Below are 25,956 nucleotides of genomic sequence, written 5' to 3' on the forward strand. Positions count from 1 at the left end.
GAAGAGAGAGGAAGGGAAGCAGTCTCCCTGCTGAGCAGAGAGCCTGATGCGGGGCTCAATCCCAGGACCTGGGATCACAACCTGAGCCAAAGGCAGAGGCTTTAACCCACTGAACCACCCAGGCGCTCCTCACCTTTTCTTTTTTAAGGTTGCTTGAGCTAATCAGGGTCTTTTGTGGTTCCATACAAATTTAAGGATTGCTTGTTCTAGTTCTGGGAAAAATGCTGTTCGTGTTTTGATAGGGATAGCATTAAAAGTGTAGACTGTTTTGGGTAGTATGGACATTTTAACAATATTTGTTCTCCTGGGCCATGAGCATGGAATGTCTTTCCATTTTTTTGTGTCATCTTCAGTTTTTTTTAATCAGTATTTTATAGTTTTCAGAGTACAGGTCTTTCACTATGTTGGTTAGGTTTATTCTTAGGTATCTTACTGTTTTTTGTGTCATTATAAATAGGATTGATTCCTTAAGGTCTCTTTCTGCTCCTTCATATTTGATGTATAGAAATGAAAGAGATTCTGTATGTTGATTTTGTATCCTACAACTTTCCTGAATTCATTTATCAGTTCTAGCAACTTTTTGGTGGAGTCTTTCGGGTTTTCTATATACATGTCATCTACAAATAGGGGAAGTTTTACCTCTTCCTTGTCAATTTAGATGCTTTTTCTTTTTCTTGCCTGATTGCTATGGTCAGGACTTCCAATACTGTGTTGAATGAAAGTGGTGAGAGTGAACATCCATCCCTGTCTTATTCCTGACCTGAGAAAAACTGAGAGCTTTTCCCTCATTGAGGATGATGCTAGCTGTAGCTTTTTCATCTTTGGCCTTTATTATGTTCCCTCTAAACCTACTCTGTTGAGGATTTTTAATCACAAATGGATGTTGTACTTCACTTTTTCCATATCTATTGAAATAGTTGTATGGTTCTTATCCTTTCTTTCATTAATGTGATATATTATGTTGATTGGTTTGCAAATTTTTTTTAAAGATTTTATTTATTTATTTGACAGAGAGATCACAAGTAGACAGAGAGGCCAGCAGAGAGAGAGAGAGAGAGGAAAGCGGGCTCCCTGCTGAGCAGAGAGCCCGATGCGGGACTCGATCCCAGGACCCTGAGATCATGACCTCAGCCGAAGGCAGTGGCTTAACCCACTGAGCCACCCAGGCACCCTGGTTTGCAAATTTTTAACAGCCCTTTCAACCCAGGAATAAATCCCATTTGATTGTGATGAGTGATTTTTGCTACTGTTGGATTTGGTTTGCTAGTATTTTTTTTGAGGACTCCTGCATCTGTGTTCATCAGAAAACAGGCCTATAGTTCTCTTTTTTGGTGGTGTCTTTATCTGGTTTTCGTATCAGGGTAATATGGGCCTCATAGAATGAATTTGGAAGTTTTCCTTCCTTTTTTACTTTTTGGAATAGCTTGACAAGAATGGGTATTAACTCTAATTTATATGTTTGGTAGATTTTGCCTATGAAGCCATCTGGTTCCAGACTTTTCCTTGTTGGGGGATTTTTGATTACTGTTTCAATTTATCTGCTGGTTATCAGCCTGTTCAAATTTTCTGTTTCTTTCTGTTTTAGTTTTGGTAGTTTATATGTTTCTAGGAATTCAACCATTTTTTCTGAGCTGTTAAATTTGTTGGCATAGAGTTTTTCATAATAGTCCCTCAGAATTGTTTGTATTTCTGTGGTGTTAGTTATTTTGCTTCTCTCATTTGTGATTTTATTTATTTGCTTCCTTTCTCTTTTCTTTTTGATAAATCTAGCCAGGAGTTTATCAATTTTATTAATTTTTCAAAGAACCGGCTCCTGGTTTCATTGGTCTGTTCTACTGGTTTTTTTTGTTTGTTTGCTTAGTTTCTATATATCATTTATTTTTGCTCTAATCTTGATTATTTCCTTCCTTCTACTGGTTTTGGGTTTTGTTTGTTCTTTCTCTAACTCCTTTTTATATGAGGTTAGATTGTATATAAGAGATTTGTCTTTCTTCTTGAGGTATACCTGACTTGCTATAAACTTCCCTCTTAGAACTGCTTTTGCTGCTTCCCAAAGATTTTGGATCCCTTGTGGTAACACTTCATAAGACTAAAGTATAATATCTGTATTAGTTCACTAGGGCTGCCATAACAAAATGCCACAGACTGAGTGGTTTACACACAGAAATTTATTTCCTTACATTTCTCAAGATTAGAGGTCCAAGGTCAAGGGTCGGCAAGTTAATTTCATGAAGCCTGTCTTGTAGATGACCGTCTTCTCCCTGTGTCCCCACATGGCCATCCCTATTACATGCCTGTGTTTTAATCTCATCCTAATAACTTTCATATTAGATTAGAGCCCACTTTTAGGATCTCATTTAGTGTTATCACCTATTTAAAGACTCTATCTCTAAATACAGTCATATTCTAAGGTATTGGGAGTTTGAACTTCAACATATGATTTTTGGGTTGACAGAAATCAGCCTGTAACAAATCTCATAACAAGCTATTAATATTGATACAATCCATGGATCTTACTTAGATTAATCCAGTTTTACTTGCGTACTCATTTGTTTGGGTATGTGTGTGCATGTGTGTATGTGTATGTGTATGGGTTTGTGTGTGTATATGTATGTCTGCGTGTAAGTCTGTGTATAGGTGTGTACATGTGTCCGTGTGTGTGCATATATGTGTGGTGTGTGTGTGTGTGTGTGTGGTGTATGTGTACTGAGTGCTATACAATTTCATCACTGTGTGTGTTCACGGTCAAGATACTGAACAGTTCTTGGGTATCTGGGTGGCTCAGTCGCTTAAGCATCTGCCTTTGGCTCAGGTCATGACTCCAGGGTCCTGGAATGCTCCCTGCTCAGTGAAAAGCCTTCTTTTCCCTCTCCCTCTGCCCTCTCCCCTGCCCATGCTCTCTCAATCTCTCTCAAATAAATAAATAAAATCTTTTTCTTAAAAAAAAGAGAGAGAGAGAGAGATACTGAACAGTTCCAACTCCTTAGGGATCCTTCATGCTGTTCTTCTATAACCACACTTAGACCTTCTTGCCTACCCACCCTGGCCCCTGACCCCGGACATCCACTCCTCTGTCCTTCATTTCTAAAACTGTCATTTCAAAATGTTATATTAAAAAAAAATCATAGAGAGTGTATCTTTTCGGATTGACCCTTCTCACACATTATACTTGCTTGGAGATTCATCTAGCATTGCCTGAATGGTAGTTATTTTATTATTAAATATTGCTCTGTGTGATGATGTCCCACAGTTTAATGCTTACCTTTTAAAGGACAGCTGGGCTGATTCCAGTTCTGGCCTATCACAAATAAAGCTGCTCTGAACATTCCTATGCACTTTTTTTTTCAATGAACGTTTTCATTCCACCAGGATAAGTGCCCAGGAGTGCAAGTACTGAATTTATGGTAGTTACACATTTAGTTTTGTAAGAAACTGCCTGACTGTTACCCAGAGTGACAGTAACAGTTTACATTCCCACCAGCAATCTATGCTTGATCCAGTTTCCTCACATCCTTGGCCAGCATTTGGCGGTGTCACTCTTATTTTAGCCACTCTGATGGTGGTGTGTGCTAAGACAGAAAGGCTGGAGGGTTTGTGGTTATTTAAGCTCCGGTATAATTATTTCTCTTGAAGGGAACAGAACCCTCTGAGTGTCCTTTAGAATGGCTTCAGCTGCCATAACAAAGTGCAGTAGGCTGAGGGACTTCACGGGAATTTATTGTCTTGTAGTTCTGGAGGCCACAGTCCAGGATGAGGTACTAGCTGCCTTGGTTCCTGGTGAGAGCCCTCTTCCTGACCTCCAGACCTTCCTGACCTTCCTGACTTGAAGACCTCCAGCCTTCTTTGTCCTCACATGGCCCTTCCACCACAGGGCCACACAGAGGGAGAGAGACAGAGCTCTACTTCTTAAAAGGTCATAGTCCTGTCAGATTAGGACCCTACCCATATAAGCTCATTTCACCTTAATTACCTCCTGAAAGCCTCATCTCCAGTCACATTGGGAATTGAGGGCTTTAGCATAGGAATTTGGAGGGGCATAGTTCAGTCCATAGCAATTACTTTACCCCTACTTGCTAGAAGCCTGAGAGGAATTTCTCTGATGTTAAGGGAAAGAACCTGAGACATCTCAGGAAAGTTGGGGGTTCCCCTGAGACCGTGACTTTTTTACTCTCAAGCCTGCCAGGCGCAGCCTCTAGCGATCGTCCTTACAGCACCCACTTCCCTTCCTGTTTCAGGTTCCAACCTCTGCTCCTGGTAAACTGGGAACCCTTAGCCTGTCTCTCTAGTTTTCAGGGCGTTGGTTTGCCCTATGATAACAATTCTCTAAAGTTTTGAAGAGGAGTTGTTGATTTCAATTTAAGCAGCATTTTTCTTATTGGGGAGATGGAGCTCTTTTCACATGAGGCCAGAGACCAGAACTAGTATTATGTTTTTAATTTGGGTTTCTGTGTGTTCACTGTCAGGACATAGAAATACAATGGGTTAGCAAGTCCCGCCACCTTGCTGAACTTACTCGTTAGTTCTCGGGGTGTGGGGTAGTTGCCATGTGTGGCTTCTTGAATCTGTGCCATCCCTGAGGTCAGTCCCAAGGCTCTTCTCTCCCAGTGCTGCCTCTGCCCTCTGCCCTCTGCCTGTGGTCACTGAGTGGTTCTGCTTTGGTCTGAGTGGTTCTGCTGTGTCAGACCACTGATGAGCAGATGGCTTGTCTGGGCTCCCAGCTTTGGGTGTCTGTGTCCATGGTGAGGGTGTAGTAGCCTTGCTTAGGCCTTGTCTATCAGGAGGGTAATTCCTGGGTTGAGTTAAGATGAAAAGTTCAGCTGCATTTGCCTGTGACCAACTTCCTGTGAAAGGACCCATCTGGGGCTTTCCTGGGCCTCCCGTCCCCTTTTGAGCCTATTTCTAAGACACACTTGTAACTGGATTCTAGGTATCCATTTGTTTTCTTCCCTCAGCTTTTTAGAATAAAAAACATTAAACACACAGAACTGTTGACATAATATACACTGACTGATCAGCCCCATACTACAACCTTAATTTGACAGTTGTTAACAATACCATAAGTAGTTTAGTTCTTTGTTTATACCCATCTTTGTATCTCTCTGTATGGTGTGTATGTGTGGGTGTGTTTTCAAGCCATTTGAAAGGAAGAGAGTGAGACCCTGCTTCTAAGGCAACTTCTGCCTAACCACAGTATTACTGTAACACCTAAGAAACCTAATTGTAATTATCTAACACCATCCAATATTCCAACCATATTTACATTTCTCTAATTATTCAAAAATATCTTCTATGGTAAATTTTTTGGAACACCATACAATTAAGGATGATTCACTGAACCATCAGTGCCATTCTGGGGGCAGAAAACAGCTGCCTGATCGCGTTCACAGAACCTGTGGGTCAGGGCTTCAGACAGGGTGCAGGACAGATGGCCCTCTTCTGCTCTGCATCATGGGGGCTGGAAAGACTGGACAGCTGGGGTGACCCAGAGGCCAGGGCTGGAATCACGTGCAGGCTTCTCTGTGGGACTCGGCTCCTGGAGGGAGTGTCACAAGGGGGCACCAGGAAGACCACATGGCAGGCGACAAGGCTTCTGACCTCAGAAATCATTCCATAACACCCTCACCCAGATGCTGCAAGGCACAGGGAGGGACACAATCTCCTCTGGGTGGGGAGTGTCCAGGTCACTGTGCAGAAGGGGATGTGGGGTGGGAGAGGCCGTTGAGGCTGTCTTTGAGGCTGTCTTTGGAAAATATGGCCAGCCTGCCTCAATGTGTTTAGTCTTTTTAACTTGGCACACCTGTTTTGCTCCTTCAAGTCTGTCTCTTTGAAGAGACCTGGCAGTTGTCTTGTAGGCCATCCCACATTCTGGATCTGATAGTGTCGTTCAGTCTAGTCCTCTGTTCCTTGTACTGCCTATAAACTGGAAACTAGGTCTAAAGGCCTGACTGAGTTCGTAGTAAGCCCATGTAGCATAGACATCCATTTGTTTTAAAATGTGACCAGGAGATGACTGCTAGCATCTCATTTTGTCTTCTGCAATAAAACCCAGATGAGTGCAACTTAGAAATGAGGTGATGAACACAGACACTGAGAGAGAGAGGGCACTCTGCGCTCCCAGTAGGATGCCCTGCAGGGCAAACACCTCAACCTAGTCACGGGAGCATCTGGCAGACCCCAAGTGAGGAAGTGTTATAGGGGCGAGGCGGGGAGGGACTGTATCTGTCAAAATTTTAAGTGTCATACAAGACAAAGGCCACAGAACTTTCCCAGATTCAAGGAATCTAAAACAGCCTGCCTAATAAAGGCACTGCCTGAGGGGAGGAAGGGGTGTAATTGGGCCAGTTGACAAACCTGGGAGGTGGGTGGTATGATTCATGTCCTGAGCCAGACCTGCATGATAGCCATGTGAGAACACACTCACTTCCTTAGGAAACATGTATGCAGGGCCTCGTGTGTGTGTGTGTGTGTGTGTGTGTGTGTGTGTGTGTGTTTGTGTGGTTACACATGAGCGTACACATACCTGCAGAGCGTGTCCACCGCAAAAGCACATGAGGGATGCTGCCAGCCGGTGAGCCTGGCTGAAGGGTGCATAAATGTTCTCTGTCATAGCCCTGGCCCTGTTGTAGAAATTTGAAATTATTTCCAAACAAAGACTAAATATTAAAGGTAAGCAGAAGAAAATTAACTGAAGGCAGATTCCATTTCTGGCTGTTAATGAAATCAAGGCTGTCCTCAGAACAAGATGAATGTGTATCAATACTGAAAAACAATTTTCATGATGAAATGTAGTAAACACAACAGAGTTCCATACCAGACATAATGCCCGTGAGCTTATGATGTGTTGAAAACACCTCTTTGCCCTCAGTTCTGAGATTTTAAGGACAGGACAAGGTGACAGTCTCTGTACAGAGAAGAGAGGGAGCAGTGGTCACTAGAAAAATGGGTAGACTCACTAAGCATGAATGATCCAAGTTGCAACAACTTCAGGGTTCCCTCCCCTGCTCCTCAGATCCTCAGATCCTCAGACACATAATAGTAAGAGGTTGCTGGCGCCTCCGTCGGGGGAGTGGTGCCCATGCTTTGCCAGCAGCACTGGAAAGTGGTACCAGGGACGCTGCTCTGCCCACACCTGGGGCTGTAGGCGCTTGGCCTCGATGGCCTCAAGAACTGATGCTGTGGGAAAAAGCAGATTAGCAGTCGTGCAGTGTCTATGAAGACACTCATAACAAATAGTTCAAAGTAATGGGTATTTCCTCAGTGGGGGGTGGTCGTAGGGGCAGTGTTGTAGCTGCTGTTTGCGTGCACCATGCCCTTGCTTGTCTCCTGGCGGGCGCCTGTCGTGCATCCACTGGCTGCTGGCCAGGGGATCCTGAGCAAAAGCAGAATATACAATTTAATCACTGCCTGCGCCCTGCTGAAAGCTGTGTTTATGTGTTTAATGACAAAGATCAGAGGAGACGCTGAGGAGCTTCATACATTTCAGTTGGGTGTTTTCTGTCAAATTGCTTAAAATAATAATTGGAAATAACCATGAAAGAAATGTGAAAAATATGAAAGTCTTGAGAGCAATGGTTTGTGTGTTCATGATGTAACCACCTCTCATGATCCAGGTGTGTTTCACTGCCTCCGGGGCATGGTGCAGGCTTTCTGCTCTATGGCCCTGTGGCCAAATGGGGCTGGATCAGTCCTGCACTGGAGGGTGCCGAGCGCCTCCCCCATGACATACCGGAGCTATCCCCTCCCCAACCGTGATAACGAGCAGTGTCTCCAGACATGGCCAGATGTTCCTCAGGGAACAAAGTCGTTCCTGGTCGGGAACCACTGGAATGATCTGAATTGAACTGCTGTTTAAAAAAAAATAACCTTGTCATCTGCATTTTAACCCATTTTGCTTCAGAGTCAGAAATGTAGGGATGAAGTGTCGCAGCTCAATGAGAAGGTCCTTCAGCAGGGAGAGGTGACCTCTCCCCACCAGGCCCAGAATGAGAACTGCATCACCATTCAGCTATTAACACAGAGACTGGAGGAGGTGGGGCAGTGGGAGGAGCTGCAGGTGAGTATCTGAAAACATCGGGAATAGCCTTAAAATGCCTGGAGGTAGACTCACCCCTCAGGTAAGGATAGAGACTTAGTAAGTAAGCGCCCTGGAAAATTTGTTGACTTAGCAGCTTTTGCAAATCCTCAATATCTAGAAAAACCAGAAAGGAATTAAATCCTGATGCTAGGAGAGTAAATTGGTAGACCTTTCAGGAGGACATTTGGGGAAAACATACATCAAGAATATTGGTATGCTCTGACTTTATAATTCTGCTTATGGGAGTTTGATCATCGTAGAAAGACTTAGCTGGAAGTATTTTCATTGCTGTGATATTTCTAATAGCAAAACAATTGGAATCAGCTTGAATCATCAATAATACTGAATGAGGCTGTAAATTCTGGTGCAGCCATTAAAAATTATGTTTCAAATAATATTTCATGTCATGGGGAAGTACCCAAGATACACTGAGGAAAGCATAGCATACACGATGCTATATTAGTCTTATGGCTAGAAATGCACATTTGGAGGAAGGGCTGAAGTCACAGCAATGTCAGGTGTGGTCCTCAGGCTTCTGGGATGATGAGTGATTTAAATTTTGTAATCTTTGTTTTTCTGTACATTTCTGAAGTTTCTGCATCAAACATGTATCAATGCTGAGATATTTCTTATATTATGAAATTGATTTTTTAAAAACAGGGTGAGCACATCCAAAAACTTGAACTTGAACTCAAACACATGAATCAGGAATGTCAGAGCCTGAGACTGTCACAGTCACAGCTGAGAGACACTCTTGAAGAAAGTCAAGACCAGGTGAGTGTGCATGATGGCCAGTAGCGGTGTCTCAGCTGGAAGAAAGTCAACACGGTTTAGCACTGACAGAGCCTGGCCAGGACTGGTCTGGCCCAGAGAGGTCATTAGGCTGGACTGAGGTTATACAGCTGGCTGGGTGCTTACAGTCCCAGGACTGAATTGGGCCTTGTCCAGGCTCAGTTGAGAAATCCATGGGCACAGCTGTTTATGCACAAGGGAAGGAGGCCAGTAGGCTGTTCTATTGGGTGTGCCATCTGCAAATCAGAAGAGTGAAGGAGAGTGACAGGTAGCTTCTGAGGTGGAGGAGTTGGCACCAGATCCAAGGACATAGGGCGGAGCAGTCTCAGTGGTTAGCAAGCTAGGTGCCCCATCCGATACTCACACAGGCTTTTTTTTGTGCACAGAAGCCCTGAAATTGCACACAGTGTGGTTGTCAAGCTCCTGCCTCCTGCCTCCTCTCCTGCTATAGCATTTATCCAGCACACCAGGTTCTCAAGGTACAGAGAGGAAGGTGGAGAGCTTGTAGTCTTGGACAAGTAAATGAGAGCAGGTCAGGCCAAGCAAGGACCTTGGGGTGCCCTGACAGTGTGAGGTCCAGGAACACAAGAGAGGGGGAGCTGGTTCTTTCTGGGGGAGCAGGAGAGAGAATGGCGGGTGTGTGACTGCGGGAGGTACCCTGAGGATCCTGTGTGGACTTAGATGTGGGATGCGCTTAGAGGGCTGGGGGCTGCAGGAAGGAAAGGGGGCCATGGGAGAAACCTCTCCAGCATGATATGGGAGGGGTCTCTAACCCACTGGCCTGAGGCCCAGGACTATCTTCCCTTGAGTGTGGCACCTGCATACTTCCCTCACTGAGCCGCTTTAGGGCTCCCCAGCTGGCTCCTGGCCCTATAGTTGGACTTGGTTGTGGGACCCCCACCACCACCCAGGCCTTATGATGTGTTTTGGGGGCTTGTGGGCTCTCAGCCTTCCCACTGCAAACAAGCACTGCCCCAGAGGTACTTCTGAGCATTTAGAAGATCCCTTCTCTGTCTTTCTTTAAGTCTGAAAGGAAGCTTGAGAAGTTGCCTTGAGCAGTTTGAGCCCTTGGGGACTAGGAATCAGCCATTGTCACAGGCAGAAGATACCTTACTTAGGCAGTCTTTCTGTTATATGAGCTGGTTTCCCCTTCTTTGTGATCTAGAAGAGGACCCCCAAAACCACATCAGTGAAAATTCCCATGAGGGAAGTAAGGGGAGCCTACAGGCTATGTAAGGAGTCTTGAGACAGGCCGCGCGTGGTAAGGATGGGTGTGGAGCCACGTGGGAGGGCGTCAGGGTCAGGACTGGCACCCTTGTGTGGGTGGTTCTGAGGCGGAGGCCCAGAGGGAGAGAGGGCAGCTTGAACAGGTGTAAGCAGGGGAGCAACTCGGGGGAGGGCATTAAAGGGCCTGGCCAAGGGACTTTGTGCCTCTCAGAGTGAGGGTGGGGGAGCAGAATGCTGCACGTACCACATGTCCCTGGGAATCCCCATCTTGGCTTGGTTCTGACTTGCAGCATATCAAGCCACCCCCAAACCTGGCAGCTTGTAGCACTGTGTACCATTCTCCTTCACGGTCTATGGGCTCACTGGCTCACCTGGGCTATTGTCACTAGCTGTGTCAGGGGGGCCACGGCATTCCAGTGGGGTTGGGACAGGCATCCTCTGAAGGCATGGCTGGATCAGCTGTTTGCAAGCCCTTGGCTCGAAGGGCTGGTGTGCAGGTTTGGCTGGTGCCTGGGGACCCAGTACACCCAGCCTCTCGGTGGCATGGGGTTCTCTGAGTGCAGCAGCAGTGAAGCTTGGGTAGGAGAGACGACCAGGGGCCCTTAGAGGAGCAGTCAGAGATGTCAGGCTCCTTAGCACTGTGCCATGGCATTCCAGAACATTACTCCCCCCCACATCCTGTTGGTCTAGCTTGGATTCAGAGGGAGGGCACAGAGCCCACCTCTCCATGGGCGAGGACACATTCCTCACCTCTCAAGACAAAGAGAACAGAGCCCCCATCCCTCAAGGGGCAGGAAGAGCAGCCTGTGAGCTCAGAGGGGCAGAGCTGATGGCTGAGGCAGCTCACTGCTGTGCCTCAGCTCCCAGAACACATCAACCCTCATTTTCTGGCTGTGGGAGGCCCCAGTGCTCTCTGGGGCCTTGTTATGTATTAGTGGAGGTGAGGTTTCCAGAGCTGGTCCGGGCTCCAGCTAGAGCCTCACTTCCACCAGGAGGGAGATGAGAGGCTCAGGATGCAGTCAGCGGGGATAGGGGTGGTAGGTGTTATGGGCTGCTCATCCTGCACAGACAGCTGCAGGCTAGGGCCACAGACACAGAGACCTCACGCTGGGACAGAAAGGGGCCTTCCCACAGGAGTTTATCCCTGGCACTCGAGTCCAGAGTGGAGGGGTGGCCACAGTGGGTGGCAGCGAGGGGCATGGGGGCAAAGTGTTTAAAGAAGGAGCGGCATCAGCGTGTTGGGGAGTGCTGTTAGAGAGCAGGAGCACCTTTGGGATGCATGGGCACTCTGATACGGTGTCAGCAGGGCCTGGTCTGGGGCTCAGCTTCTGGCCAGATCACTGTCTAGATCATGAAAGTCAGGAGAAGGCTACATTTGTAGGGGTGTGTTTTCGAACTGGTTCTCCCCTCTCTGTCCCTCTCTCTCAGGGTTCCCAGACCCAATTCCACCACTGTGTAGGGGGCTCCCCAGACACAACAGGCAGTTCATAGACCAACAGGGTATCTGAGAATCCAATTCTGTTATGACACTCTGCCCGGAGACAGCATCAGACCCCACAGGTGAAGTTTAGTCCTACAAGACTGCCCCTGCAGCCCCTCCAGAGGCCATCCCCAGGACCAGGCTGTAACCTGTGCTTCTGACTAGCCAGCTTCAGATTGGAGGTTTCAACCACCTCCTCCCAAGGTTTGACTGGTTTGCTAGTGTGGCTCACAGAACTCAGGGAAGACACTTAACACTTACCAGTTCATTGAAGGATATGATAAGGAAACAAACTGATAGCCAGAGGAAGAGATAGGTCAAGGGAAGGAAGGTCAAGGTCCCAAACATCTGTCCTCATGGAGCTTGAGCCCAGCCTGGTGGCACATGGAAGTGTTCTGATTCCCCAAGCATGGAAGATCTCCAGAAGCAGATCATATGGTTGTCCTTCTGGGTTTTTCTGGAGGCTTCATTACACAGTTGTGATTGACAAAGTCATTCATTGGCCATTGACTGTTTCAACCTCCAGCCCCTCTTCTCTCCAGGGAGGTGGGGGTGGGACTAAAAATTCCAACCCTTAATCCTGTGGTTGGCCCTCCTGGCAGCCAGCCCCCACTGCTAGGTGTGGTCCAAAAATCATCTTCATTAATAACAAGACACCTGTTTCAACTCTATGCCTCTGAAGCATTTTTAGGATCTGTGGATGAAGACCAGGTATCTCTGAGAAATGTATTTTGGTCACCTGATCTTTAAATCATTATATTGCACTCTCCAAAAATAGCTATTCTGGAAACTTTGTGCGGGAGGTGCGGGTGTTTCTCCAGGATGACCCCTGTCCTAAGAACAGCCACACATGGGGTGCCTGGGAGGCTCAGTGGGTTAAGCCTCTGCCTTCAGCTCAGGTCATGATCTCAGGGTCCTGGGATTAAGCCCCGTATCAGACTCTCTGCTCAGCAGGGAGCCTGCTTCCCCACCCCTCCTTTCTTTGCCTGCCTCTCTGCCTACTTGTGATCTCTCTCTGTCAAATAAATGAATAAAATCTTTAAAAAAAAAAAAAAAAAAAAGAACAGCCACACATTACAGTGATGACATGGTCCCCCAAGACGGCCCCTCAGAGATGCAGGGAGATGTAGTGGCCTGAAGCCTCACTCTTGCCCTCGAGTCGCCATAGCCAGTACCCTCCCCATCTCTCTGACCCCACCTCAGACTTGCTCTGAATGTGACCCTTGACAGAGTCACTTCCCTCTCCCACCTGTGGAGCCTTGCCAGTGTGTGAGAGCTGACAAGGCTAGTTAGGGTGCCAAGGAAATTCTGGGTATTCTAGATGAAGTCTCCAGAATCAGAGTGATTTAAATGATGTTTAATAAAAGGATTGGCTATGTTACACACTGTGCAATAATAATGGCCCTGCACAACTCCAGTGAAATCTTGCCATCCTCTGTGGTTGGGGAGCTGGGTGCTGGGGTGGTTCTGTGCTTGCTGATCTTTTCAGGCTTCAGTGCGGGTTCTGCCCTCTATGGCCTTGGCCTCGACTGTCTCAGAAGCGTGAGCTCTCTGTGGGTTTCAATAGTTACATGGACTCTCTGAAGTCTACTAAAGGTTAAACCAGACAGAATATAGCACAATTCTCCCTTGGATGCAGTGGGAAGCTAACTATCACCAATTTGAGAATACAGACCTGAGTCTTCCAGATTGTCTCTGTGTGGAAGCTCGAGCCAAACCGGAGTTTGGCTGTCAGAATTCAAACGAGGGGGTTCTTTGTAAACCCTGCATTTAGTTGCAGATGCAGGGACCAAGGAGGCTGGATGCCTTGTGTGCCCTTCAAGTTGTAGGCTCTCTGTAACCTCGGAGTCTTGTGTGTCTGATAATGGCCCTGTAGTGCTCAGCAGTCACACCAGCCCTGTCTTGGCTTTATCCCATGGCAGCTGCACAGAGCCAACCTGGGGTTGGGGTTGGCCCAGTCCCAACACTCCGAGGAGGTTCATCGGCTGCAGGAGCAGATGCAGGGGCTGGTGCCTCGGGACCATGTGGCTGAGCTGCAGCAGCTGCTAGAAGAGGAACGGCAGGTGGCTTGGCGGTTCCGTGAGGAGTGCCTTCTCCAGAAGGAAAAGGGGAGGCGGCTGGAGACACAATGGGTGAGTGGGCACAAGGGCCCCAAGGCCCTGCTGATGGTGACGGTGGTGGTGAGGTTGGATCACTGGTCACTTGGCTGAAAACTGCCATCCCAGCTCCTAGAGGTCTGCTTGTACGGCAGCCACAGGATCCAGTTTTTCACTCTGAACAATGTGGGACTTTCTTGTCCACCAGAGAGGGGTGGCACACAGCCACTCAGGGAGTGATGAGCCTGCTGGCCCAAAAGGTCTCTCCTGCATGGGGGCTGCACACGTCTGTAATAGGCCACATGACCACACACTCAAGCTGTGGACAGGGCCAAAAATGTGGTGATGCAGATGCATGAGTGAAGCTGAGGGCAACAGTCCCACCCGTGGAGCCCTGTGGGAGTTCTCCTGATTTCAAAGGAAAGCCAGAAACTAGATTTTTACACGAACACATCCAATTTCCAAAAGATGCATCTGATTAAAAAAAAATCTTAAACCATTTTGCTGAATGAAAAAAGCTACCCACAGGCACACAAGAACTATAGAAGTTATATACTGGATGCATGTGGATCTAGGTGTCAGAGGTACAGAAATGAGCACACACAGCAAAAGCCTGTGCTCTTCAGTAACACATTTGGGGAAATACATTGGAGTCATTTATGATAAATTCTTAGGAAAGCAGTCCACTAATTCTCTGTGAACTACAAAAAGAGGTGTCAGCTCTTGGCTTGTGGCAGAACATTCATAAACATTTCTCTGTGCAGATGAAAGGTTATCTCTAGCCACTCCCAGATTTGTAGGTTTTAGCTAATTTCCATTCTAAAGTAACTAAGCCTGCTATGATTCTTTTTGAAATGTAAACTGTTGGTCTGTAACCTTTTATGGCAGGAAGAACATGAAAAAGAGCTTAAAGACACGGAAGAGCAGGTAGAAGAGATGGGAATGGTTCTGAAGAATGTGGAAATGCTCCTACAAGAAAAAGTGGCTGAGCTGAAAGAACAGGTCAGTGATGGGCATCTGTTATTACCACATGTACTTTCTGAACTTTTTCCTTCTGTGGGTATTTAAGTAGCTATTCCAGGGTGAGACCATCCTCATAGAATGCAGAGACAGCCCCAGGTTTGTTTAGAACCACTGAACCTGGGACTCCATCTAAACTTTAAGAATCTGGACATAAAGATTTTTTCGGAAGATGAACAGTTAAAAGCAATCAATAGAAAAACTGATTTTGTTAAATATATATTTATAAATTATATTTGTGCATTGTTTTGAGAATTGTTTTAAGGTACATTTGAGGGGTGTTTATATAATCTCAGAAAGGACATTCATTTGTTCATTTGTACAGTCATTGGCCAGATATTTACCAAGTACCTGTCATGTATCCCAGCATTTATTGTTCTGAGAAGACCCTGAGATGGGCCCTCATGGGCTTTACATTCTGGAGGTAGAGACAGACAATAATAAGAGAAATGGCCTCAGGTAGTGAGAAATGCTCGCTCTGAAGAAGAGATGGTGGTGGATGGGAAGTGGTGGAGATGGTTGGGGACCACTATTTTCAGACGTGGTAGGAGCAGACACCCAGTGGAGGGTCTGCCTGTGCCCCCAGTCTGGCTCATTGGGCCAGACTTTCCCATGCAGTGTAGGGCTGACTGCCTGTAGCACCTCCAGTCAGTGGGACAGCCATAAAAATGCAACCACATGTCTCCATGTGTTCTGAGGGACATGCCAGAACCCCGACGAGGAGGGCATCCAGGCAGAGGTGCAGTGTAGGCAAATGTCCTTAGATGGAACCAAGCGTAGTATGTCAGCAGGCCACCAAGGAGGTTGTTGTAGCTGATGGGTAGGCAGGACTCTCTCAAGGTCAGGAGTTTGCTTTTATTTTAGTTGCAGTTAGAAGCCATCAGAAGATTTTAAGCAAGAGTATGATATGAACTATATATTTTAAAATAAATCACTCTGTGGGAGAAAGGAAAATTTTGGGTTGCTATAGGGTGCAAAGACCAAAAAAAGAAGGCCAGAGCTGTTGTGCTCGATGAAAGCTTTACAGTCCAATTCAGCCGACAAGGTCCACTGGTAAGAACTGGGAGCCAAGCAGCCAGCACAGAGGGTGCAAGAAACAGGAGACACAGGGAAAAGTCTTAACCAAACACCAGCTACTCTTAGAAGAGTTCTACTGAGAGCTAGAAGAAATTGTGAGAATCTGTAGAAATATTTTTATTACAGTAATCAAGTATGTTTAGAGAGCTCCTGAACTAAGCCCAAACAGGATGAAATATTTGTGTCACCTCTTGTTCCCTGGGAGGTAGAAGGTCCCAGGGGGTCACATTCCCCTCCATGACCATCTTCCTGGCTTTGCAGCTTCTTCTCTGCCGTTCTCTGACTCCCTAGCTGTGTCCCTGGCCAAGTGTCACAGACTCTCAGTGACCCCCACCACCCACCTGACCGTCTTTCTCTTGTAGGCACCCTCAGTTTGTTTCCTCTGATCTGGCAAATCCTCAATCCTGGTGAAATCCTCTTGCTCCTGCACCCCTGCCCCTGTGAGGTCCCATCTGCAACCCTGCACCACTCCCCAACCCCCGCCCAGAACTAGCCTGTGCTCTGGCCCCACGAACCAGCCACCTGTGTCTATGCCTGTGCCACAGTGCCCAGCCCTTCCCTTCTCAGGGGCCTGCACTGCCACTCCCAACCCAAAGCTTAGGGAGCCTTGGCCCTGCCTCTGCTCCTCTTTACTGAAGAACCTGCAAAGGATTGTCCGCATACTTGCACCTGTTCCCCCTTTTGTTCTCCCATACCGCTGGCTCAGGTCCCAAGTCTGGGGGTTGTGATGGAGGCCCCCACTGTGTCCCCACTGAGCCCATCAGTTCAGTGAAACCTTTGGAAGGTTTCATCCTGAGCCCTGAGCCCTGCAATGTCCTTGTGTCCTCTTGTGCTCTATTCTTGGCGCAGGAGTGGCAGCAGCGCTTTCCCAATGTGTAAAGTGCTGGCCCCCTCCTCAGAGTACAAGGCAGAATTCCTATGGGGCCTCCAAGGCTCTGTGGGATCTAGTCCCCTCCTCTCAGTGCCTGCCTAGTCAGTGTGGCAGCTCTAACCTCTCAGTGAGCCTCCTACTACCCTGCCCCCCAGCCACAGCCTCTGGCCATCCCTACTAACCCCCTAGCCTGGCCAGCCTCTGGGCCTTTGCACCTGCTCCTCCCTTTGCCTGGAGTGTTCACACCCGGACAGTCTCAATGCTCCTTTCCCTGCCTTATTCAGATCTCTGTTCACATCAACAGAGAAGCCTTCCCTGTTCACCCCAACAAAAGTAGGAACTCCCTCCTCAGTTGTCTGTCCCCTCCCAGTGAAACCAGTAACCAGAGTGTTAACTAGGACTATTAAGCTATTAAGTACAACTGTAACTTTTCACCCAGACCTTTTTTTTTTTTTTTTTTTTTGCCTGTAAACATCTCTGACTCTTTGACCTTGGGGGAAACAGATTTCAGTCTTGCCCTCCTGTCTCTGTCTCCTCCTCCTTGTTTGGCTCTCTCTCTTTTCCTTGCCATGCACTACATGCTCTGTTTATCTTTGCTGCATATCAGGCAGGCAGACTTGGGTTTGGTTACACAGTTTTTCCTTAGCACTTGTCGTGCCTCCACACCACATATTTCTTTCTGGTCTGTCTGCTTCCCTCAGAATATGTGCTCCTGAGAGCAGGGCTGTTGTGAGGCACTAGCACTACTTGTTGAATGAATGAATGCAGTTTTGACTTCCAAAGCCCAAGACCAGGCCACACGAACCTTTATAACTAGAGTGGCCTTGGGTCCCCATTGCTGTGGCTATGGTGTGTGGTGACCAGCCTATACACCCAGGGCTTTGAGGGTGGACGCAGTGCTGGGGTACACCCTGGGTAACGTGGTGGGTCTGCGAGCACACTGAGATGAACCAGAATGACATGTTTTATGTTATGCCGGATTGTCCTTTTTGAGTTTAGTGATTGTGGTCCTTTTACATCTTCATTTCATGGTAAAATCTACTATCACAAAATTGACTTCAATTTTCTCTATCACATAATTCATCAGATTCTCAATTTCCTCTTTCACTCCAAGGTAACAAAAATTGTCATTCCACTCACTGTTTGTCTCAAATGCTTAAGAGCCCCTAATCTGTGGTCTAAACGTATGGTGGTGGGGAAGGCCAAGTTGTGATGCAGCATGTCTGCATGAGAGTCACAGAAAAGTATGGTTCTCTTTCCTCTCTAGTTTGAAAAGAACACAAAGTCTGATTTGCTGCTCAAGGAGCTCTATGTGGAAAATGCTCACCTGATGAAGGCACTTCAGGTCACCGAAGAGAAGCTACAAGGTGCTCAGAAGAGAAACCACATTTTGGAAGAAAAAGTTAGAGCTCTCAACAGACTCATCAGTAAGATTGCTTCAGCTTCTCTCTCTGTGTGAAGAAGACTGCTTGTTTTCCTGGAATTCATTTTGAAAGAACATCTTTTAAAATTAAGCCACCATAGTGCCAAAACTTTCTATAGTTCATTGGCTGTGCACCGGGCATAGCAGGTTTCTGATTCTTTCATGTTCACCTCACACACATTTAAAAATGTCTGTTGTGCCAGATGCTCAGAAAATAGACATGCTGGAAAAAACTACATTTTTATTAGTGGTCCTGGGTAATTTCTGTAGGTAAAATTCCCAGTTTTGCTACCAGTGGGTGAAACAGATTATGCCAGCTTTCAGCGAAGAAAGACTAAAAGAAAATGGTAAAATTAATTTCAGTGTTGTACTTTTGACCTTGGCTGCAGAGAATAAAATGAAAAATAAGTGCTCTGGACACTTTCACCCTTTCACTACTACTGCTTTGGGTTTAGATCATTAGCATTCTCAATCTGGGTCTATACAGACATTCTAGAAGGACTATTCACTCTGACCGTCCACCCTTCTCCACCACAGGAAGATGTTTGGGGAGTGCCTATTTTATGTCTGTGGACTCAGGGATGATAGTATTTATTGTGAATGCAATCTTGTCCTCAATGAAATGTCATCACACTGGAAATTGTATTATATATGTAAAGAAGAAAAACTATAGTTTTATATCCAAAATATATGTAAGTTATGGTTATTCGGTTTATGAGAACACACTATGAAAAGTACTATGAAGAATCACTGTATTTACAAAAACTCTTTTCTATTAAAATTGTTTTAACTTCTAGGTTTAACTTTTTTTTTAAGATTGCTTTTTATTTGACAATGAGAGAGTGAGAGGGCACAAGCACGGGTAGCAGCAGCAGGAGAGGGAGAAGCAGGCTCCTCACTGAGCAGGAAACCTGACATGGGGCTCAATCCCAGGACCCCGGGACCATGACCTGAACTGAAGGCAGATGCTTAACTGACTGAGCCACCCAAGTGCCCCTAAGTCTAACTTTTTTTTATTAAATATTTCAAACAAAATAGAAAAATAGTTTTGTAAGAAACACTCCTATACCCATCAATTAGATGTATTAAAGTTTTTAAAAAAGGTATTAAAATCCTTCTGTTAATATTATAGATAGAGTTGTAGACTCTGCTCTGTTGCTCTCAATCTCCTTCCCCTTCCTGGAGGCAGCCACTACCCTGAATACGTCATCCCCTTCTGTCTGTATGTTTACTATCTGTGCATAAGAAGAACCTTAAAGCCCTGTGGAAGACACGAAAGACTGGAATAGGAGCTCCTGTTTGGCTCAGTCAGTAAAGCACACGACTTTTGTTCTAGGGGTTGTGAATTCAAGCTCCATGTTGGACATGGAGCCTACTTAAAAAAAAAAAAAAAAAAAAAAAAGACTGGAATAGATGGATAGATCAGTTATTGGATCGAAGACTCAACAACATAAATTTGGTTTTTCTCCATTAACTGATTAATGTAATATAGCCCCAATAAAAATGCAAGTGGGCGTTCCCTGCCCCAGTTGACCCCTTGTCCCTGAATCGGACAGTTCTAAAGTTTACATGTACAGCTTGATAAGCGAATAATAGGGAAAACTGGGAAAAGAAGAGCAATGAATGGGAGCTAGTTCTACTAGTTATTAAAAACTCTCAAAGTTTAGGTTACATGGCTATATACATTTGTATACGTTTGTCAAAACTCATCAAAGGGCATACTTCTTCACTCACTGCAGGCTTCTTCTGGCTGGAACTAGAGTAACAAAGAGATTGGAGGGGTGCCTGGGTAGCTCAGTGGGTTAAAGCCTCTGCCTTCAGCTCAGGTTATGGTCCCAGGGTCCTAGGATCGAGCCTCACATTGGGCTCTCTGCTCAGCAGGGAGCCTGCTTCCTCCTCTCTCTGTGCCTGCCTCTCTGCCTAATTGTGATCTTTGTCTGTCAAATAAATAAATAAAATCTTAAACAAACAAACAAAAACAAGGAGATTGGATCTAGTAGTCCTGAACAATATTATCAAACAACTGACATTTATAGAACCCAACAGTACACTGGAACATTTACCAAGATAGACCATATTCTAGGCCTTGAAAAAAGCCACAAAAAAAAAAAAAAAAAAAAAAAAATCAAAAGGATTTAAGTCATACAAAGTATATTCCTTGACCAAAAAGGAATTAAATTAGAAATCAAGACCAGAATAATTATCTGGGAAATCCCTAAATATTTGGGAACAATAATTGACTTTTAAATAATCCATGCACCGAGTAAGAAATCAGAGGAAAACTTAGAAAATATTTTGAAAATGAAAACAAATAAACCAAATTTGTGGGGTGGAGCTAAAGCATTACTTAGGGGAAGATTCATGGCACTAAATTTTTGTATTAGAAAAAAGGTCTCAAATCAATGACCTGAGCTTCCACCTTAAATAACTAGAAAAAGGAAAGCAAATAAAACCCAAAGTAAGGAAAAGAAAGGAAAAAATGAAGATCACAGTAGAAGTCAAGGAATAGCTCATGCTAAGAGCTAAGCCTAGCCCTGGAGCCTGTTTTTGTAAATAGTTTGATTGGCGCAGCCACATGCATTCACTTCTGTACTGTCAATGCTGCTTTTGTGCTTAGCATTAGAAACTGTGTGGCCCACAAAGTCTAAAACACAGAAAGTTTGTTGACTCCTGCAACAGAAAATGTTGGGGGGGGGGGTGGGAAGCCAATGAAACCAAAGGTTGGTTCTTCGATAATATTGATAAAGTTGATAAAACTTTAGCCAGAATGATCAGGATAAAGAAGAAAAAACAATTACCAATATCAGGAATCAGAGAGGTGACATCACTGCAGATGTCAAAAAAAAAAAAAAAAAAAAAAAACAAAGCAGAACAAAACATAAAGCAATATTATGAACAACCTTATGCCAATAACTTCAGCAACTTAAGACAAAATGCAGTGGACAAAAAATACCAAAGCTCATACTGGATATAAAAGAAGCTGAAACTTCCCACAAAGAAACTCCAGGCCCAGGTTTTTGGGTTTTTTTTTGTTTTGTTTTTGTTTTTGTTTTTAAGATTTTATTTATTTGAGAGCGAGAGAGAGCAGGAGAAGAGGGAGGGCTCGAGGTGGAAGCAGATTCCCTGCCAAGCAGGGAGCCCAATGCAGGACTGGATCCTGGGACTCCAGGATCATGACCTGAGCCAAATGCTCTTAACCAACTGAGCCACCGAGGCGTCCAGGCCCAGATATTTTAAACATTTAAGAAGGAACATTTAAGAAGGAACGAACACGAAGTCTATACAAACTCTTCCAAAATATTGAAGAGGTAGTATTTCCCAACTCATTCTATGACCGGGTTACATGGTCTTTCAACATGATAACACTACAAACCAATATACCTCATTGAACACATGCAAAAATTCTCAACAATATTTTAGCAAATCAAATCCAACAAAAAGTATTAGAGCATCATGACCAATTGGGTTTTATCCTAGGAATGCACAATTGGTTTAACATTGGAAAATCAATCAGCCACTGAAATTCACCATACTAACAAATTAAAAGACAAAAAAATATATGATCATCTCAATATATGATTAAAGAGGATAGGACAAAATCCAACATCTGTTCCTGATAGGAACTCACAGGGAAGTAAGAATAGAAAGGGGTTTCCTTAATCCGATGATGGGCATCTATAAAAAGCTCAGCTAAAGTCCTAATTAATATAAAAGATGGAATGCTTTCCTCCTAAGATCAGACACAAGATACAGACTTCTGACCATTTATTTCTAGTACTCTCCTGGAGGTTCTAAACAGTGCAATCAGGCAAGAAAAAGACAAGGCATCCAGGTTAGAAAGGAAGGAGTAAAACTCTTTCTTCACCAAAAACATGACCACAGATGTAGAAAATTAAAAAAAAAAAAAAAGATTTTATTTATTTATTTGAGAGAGAGCAGGAGAGGGAAGGAGAGCACTGAGGAAGAGGAGAAGCAAACCCCTCCCTGAGCACAGAGTCCTGGAGTGGGGCTGGATCCCAGGACTCTGACAACTAACTGAGACACTTAACTAACTGAGCCACATAGGTACCCCAAAACTTTTACAAAAGATTTTATTTATGAGAGCGAGTGAGCACAAGCAGGAAGAGGGGCAGAGAGGGAGGGAGAAGCAGGCTCACTGCTTGGTGGGGAGGGCCCCAGTGCAGGGCCTGATTCCAGGACCCTGGGACCATGACCTGAGCTGAGTGCAGACACTTAACTGACTGAGCCACCCAGGCATCCCTAGATGTAGAAAACTTGATGAATTTTTTTAAAAAGCTATTAGAACTATTAAGTGAGTTTAGCAAGGCTATAGGATGTAAATTCAGTATCAGTCATATTTCTATTTACTAGCGGCAAACAATTAGAATTTGAAATTTGAAAATACTTACAATAGCACCAAAGCTACTGTAAGTTTGAAATACTAACAGAAGATTTCATAGATCTGTACACTGTAAACTACAAAATATTGCTGAGAGAGATGGAAGACAGAAATAAATGGGAAGATGAACCTTGTTTATGGGCTAGAATATCGTCAATACTGTTAAGATGTCAGTTCTTCCCAGATTGATAACGCAGATCCAGTGCAGTCTCAATTAAAATACTAGGTTTGATTTTGGTAGAAATTGACAAGCTGATCCTAAGTTTCATATGAAAAGCAATAGACTTGGCATAGCTAAGACAAACATGAAAAAGAAGAAATTTGGACCATTAGCACTACTTGAGGAATTATTATAAATTACATACACTACATAAAAATAGCATGGGTATTGGTGTCAGGATAGATAAATAGATCATTAGAACAGAACCAAGTCCAGAAATAAGCCCACACATAGGCATTTAAGTTTTTTGGTTTTGTTGTTGTTTACAATGGAGAAAGGATAGCCTTTTCAACAAGTGGTACTAGAAGAGGAAGGCCACATGCTTCCACTTTCCCCCTGCGCAAAATAACTTTGGGTCCATACTTTGTACCATATATGAAAATTAACTCAAAATGGATCCTAGACCTAAGGGTAAATCTAAAACTATAACACTTCTAGATGAAGGAAAAAATCTTTTGTGACCTTGAGCTGGGCCAAGACACCAAAAGCATAATAGAACAAATGAATACAACAGATTTTTATCAAAACTAAGATGTTTGCTCTTCAAAATATATTGTTAAGAAAATGAAAAGACACATGGAGGACATTAGGAGAAGGAAAGGAAGAGTGAATTGGGGGAAATTGGAGGGGGAAACAAATCATGAGAGACTATGGACTCTGAGAAACAAACTGAGGGTTTTGGAAGGGAGACGGTGGGGGCGATGAGTGAGGCTGGTAGGTATTAAGGAGGGCATGTGTTGCGTGGAGCACTGGGTGTGGTATATAAACAATGAATCTTGGAACACTGAAAAAAAAAAAAAAGAAAAGAAAAGACAGAAACTGGGAGATAATATTCACCTCATAAAGGACTTGTATCCAGAATATATAAAGAACTCTCAACTCTTAAGAAAACAACACAGGTTTTTTTTTAAAGGATACATTTTTGGGAAAATCACCAAAAAAGATAGATTCCAAATAATCACATGTAAAGATAGTCAACATCATTAGCCTTTAGGGAAATGCAAATTAAAACCTCAACAGAAGGCGTTACATATGACACACTAGTAGAATGGCTGAAATGGAAAAGACTAACCAATACCAAGTGTTAGCTAGGATGTGGAAGAACAAGAACTCTTATATGGCTGGTGTGAATACAAAATGCACAACCACCTTGGAAGACACTTTAGCAGCTTCTTAAAAAGTTAATCATGTATAAGGATGCCTGGGTGGCTCCAGTTATTTTAAGTGTCTGCCTTTGGCTTAGGTCATGATCCCAGGGTCCTGGGATCCCTATGGGGAGTCTGCTTCTCCCTCTTCTTCTTGCCCCTCCTTGTGCTCTCTCTCAAATTTTTAAAAATCTTAAAAATGGTTAAACATATATATAACTTCTACTCCTAGTCATTTACCCAAAAGAAAATATATGTCCATTAAAGACTTGTATGCAAATGTTCCTGGCATATTTTTTTATAATAGTCGAAAACTGGAAACAACACACTATTAGCAAGGATGGAGTGGGAAAGGGCATAGTTACTGTCAGTTCTGATGGTGATGCAAATTATAATTCCTATATATTTTGTCAAGAGCAATAAAGATTCTAATTTTCCTACAGATAAAGCTGCATATGTAAAAAATATGTACCAGGTTAGTCACATTAGCTTTGTCTGTAGTAGTAAAAGGCTGGAAAGTAGTAAAAGGCTGGAAACAGTGTCCCATCAACAGGGAACTAGATTTTAAAGAAAAAGTATTTAACACTACATATTAGTTTGCTAGGGCTGCCATAACAAAATAACAGACAAGGTGGCCGGAACAGAAATTTATTTTCTTGCAGTCCTAGAGGCTGGAACTCAGTATTTTGTTCCTTTTTTTTTTTTGAGGACCTGTCCCCTTGGATTGCAGACATCCACCTTTTCTGTGTATTCATATGGTCAACACAATCAAAACCAAACAATGAGGTTAATAAATATTAGAAAGTGGCCAAGTCACCATGATTTTCAGCTCTTTTTGTTTTGCTAAAGATTTTATTTATTTGACAGAGACACAAGCAGGGGAGTGAGAGAGGGAGAAGCAGGCTTCCTGCTGAGCAGGGAGCTCGATGTGGGGCTCGATCCCAGGACCCTGGGATCATGACCTAAGCCGAAGGCAGACACTTAACGACTGAGCCACGCAGGAGCCCCTTCAGCTCTTTACATGTATCAGGCAAAGCTAGTTAGGAAATATAATGGGGCAAAGACTGCATTCACATTAGGAACAAAATCTAGAAAATAACTGGAAAACCACTTAGAAAGAAATGGGATTGGACTTTGTGTGTGATCAGTCAGCAGTGAACACACTAAGTGGTGGGAAGAGGGCACTTTCCGGGCGTCTGGGTGGCTCAGTGGGTTGATACCTCTGCCTTCAGCTCGGGTCATGGTCCTGGTCCTGGGATCAAGCCCCACATCAGGCTTTCTGCTCAGCAGGGAGCCTGCTTCCCTTCCTCTCTGCCTACTTGTGATCTCTGTCAAATAAATAAATAAAATCTTTAAAAAAAAAAAAAAGGGGCACTTTCACTTCCTACATTGTTTTTTTCTAACTGCATACATATTACCATCATAAGAAAAAACATGTTTAAAATTCTATCACAATTTTAAATAGGCAGTCAATATAAATCAATACAACATCCAAAATCTCAGATTTCCAAGTAGTATACATTCATTTCAAATAAGGAATATACTTATTTGGTAAATTAAATACAAAAATATATCATATAATGTAAGTTCTGGAATGCTGGTGGGCCAGCAACACAGCAATGTCTTTCATGGCTGCTCATCCTCACAGGGGACTCAACGTGGACTGCAGGCCTCACCTGGCTGCATGCTAGTAGAACAAGGGAGGTCAACACAGACCCACAGTTAAAATATCAACATCATCCATCCCATTCACTAGGGAAATTGTCTTTATTGTTTATCTGCAGAGATTTAATTAAAGATCTGATCTGGCTACAAAAACTATTGAGGAATTTTTTCCAGTAATGAAGATAATCTGTAAAGGGCAGCCTACAGATGAAAGTAGGTATGAAAACATAAAAATCCACATCCCAAGTAAAGTTTTTCTATAACTTGGTTTCTTGGATATAATTTTGGCCAGAGAAGTATCTCCCCTATGTAAAAATGAAACTGCATATTTAGTATGTGACAGGTTATGAATTTATCTGGACTTTTAAGTTTGAATGCCTCTTTCAGCTTACTGTAGCAGCCATGGAGGGGACTGGCAGAGAAAGGCCACTCTCCAGCCTGGGCCATTCAGAGTTCGTCAGACAACA

The 25,956-nt window shown here is 44.3% G+C and overlaps 1 protein-coding gene across 6 annotated transcripts in view; it reads left to right on the forward strand.

The window, feature by feature from the left end:
- Positions 1-18,863, forward strand: part of NINL (ninein like) — a 168,280-nt gene extending 149,417 nt beyond the window's left edge. For all 6 annotated transcript variants that reach the window (XM_059134247.1, XM_059134243.1, XM_059134242.1 and 3 more), the window contains 5 exons: positions 7,898-8,053; positions 8,735-8,848; positions 13,496-13,705; positions 14,558-14,671; positions 17,905-18,863. In XM_059134247.1, the coding sequence (XP_058990230.1) occupies positions 7,898-8,053; positions 8,735-8,848; positions 13,496-13,705; positions 14,558-14,671; positions 17,905-18,096 (786 nt within the window). In that variant the 3' untranslated portion in view covers positions 18,097-18,863. The remainder of the gene's footprint in view (positions 1-7,897; positions 8,054-8,734; positions 8,849-13,495; positions 13,706-14,557; positions 14,672-17,904) is intronic.
- Positions 18,864-25,956: the final 7,093 nt, after the last annotated feature.

This window comes from Mustela lutreola, chromosome 9 (genome assembly GCF_030435805.1).
Source record: "Mustela lutreola isolate mMusLut2 chromosome 9, mMusLut2.pri, whole genome shotgun sequence".
In the NCBI taxonomy this organism is placed as follows: Eukaryota; Metazoa; Chordata; class Mammalia; order Carnivora; family Mustelidae; genus Mustela; species Mustela lutreola.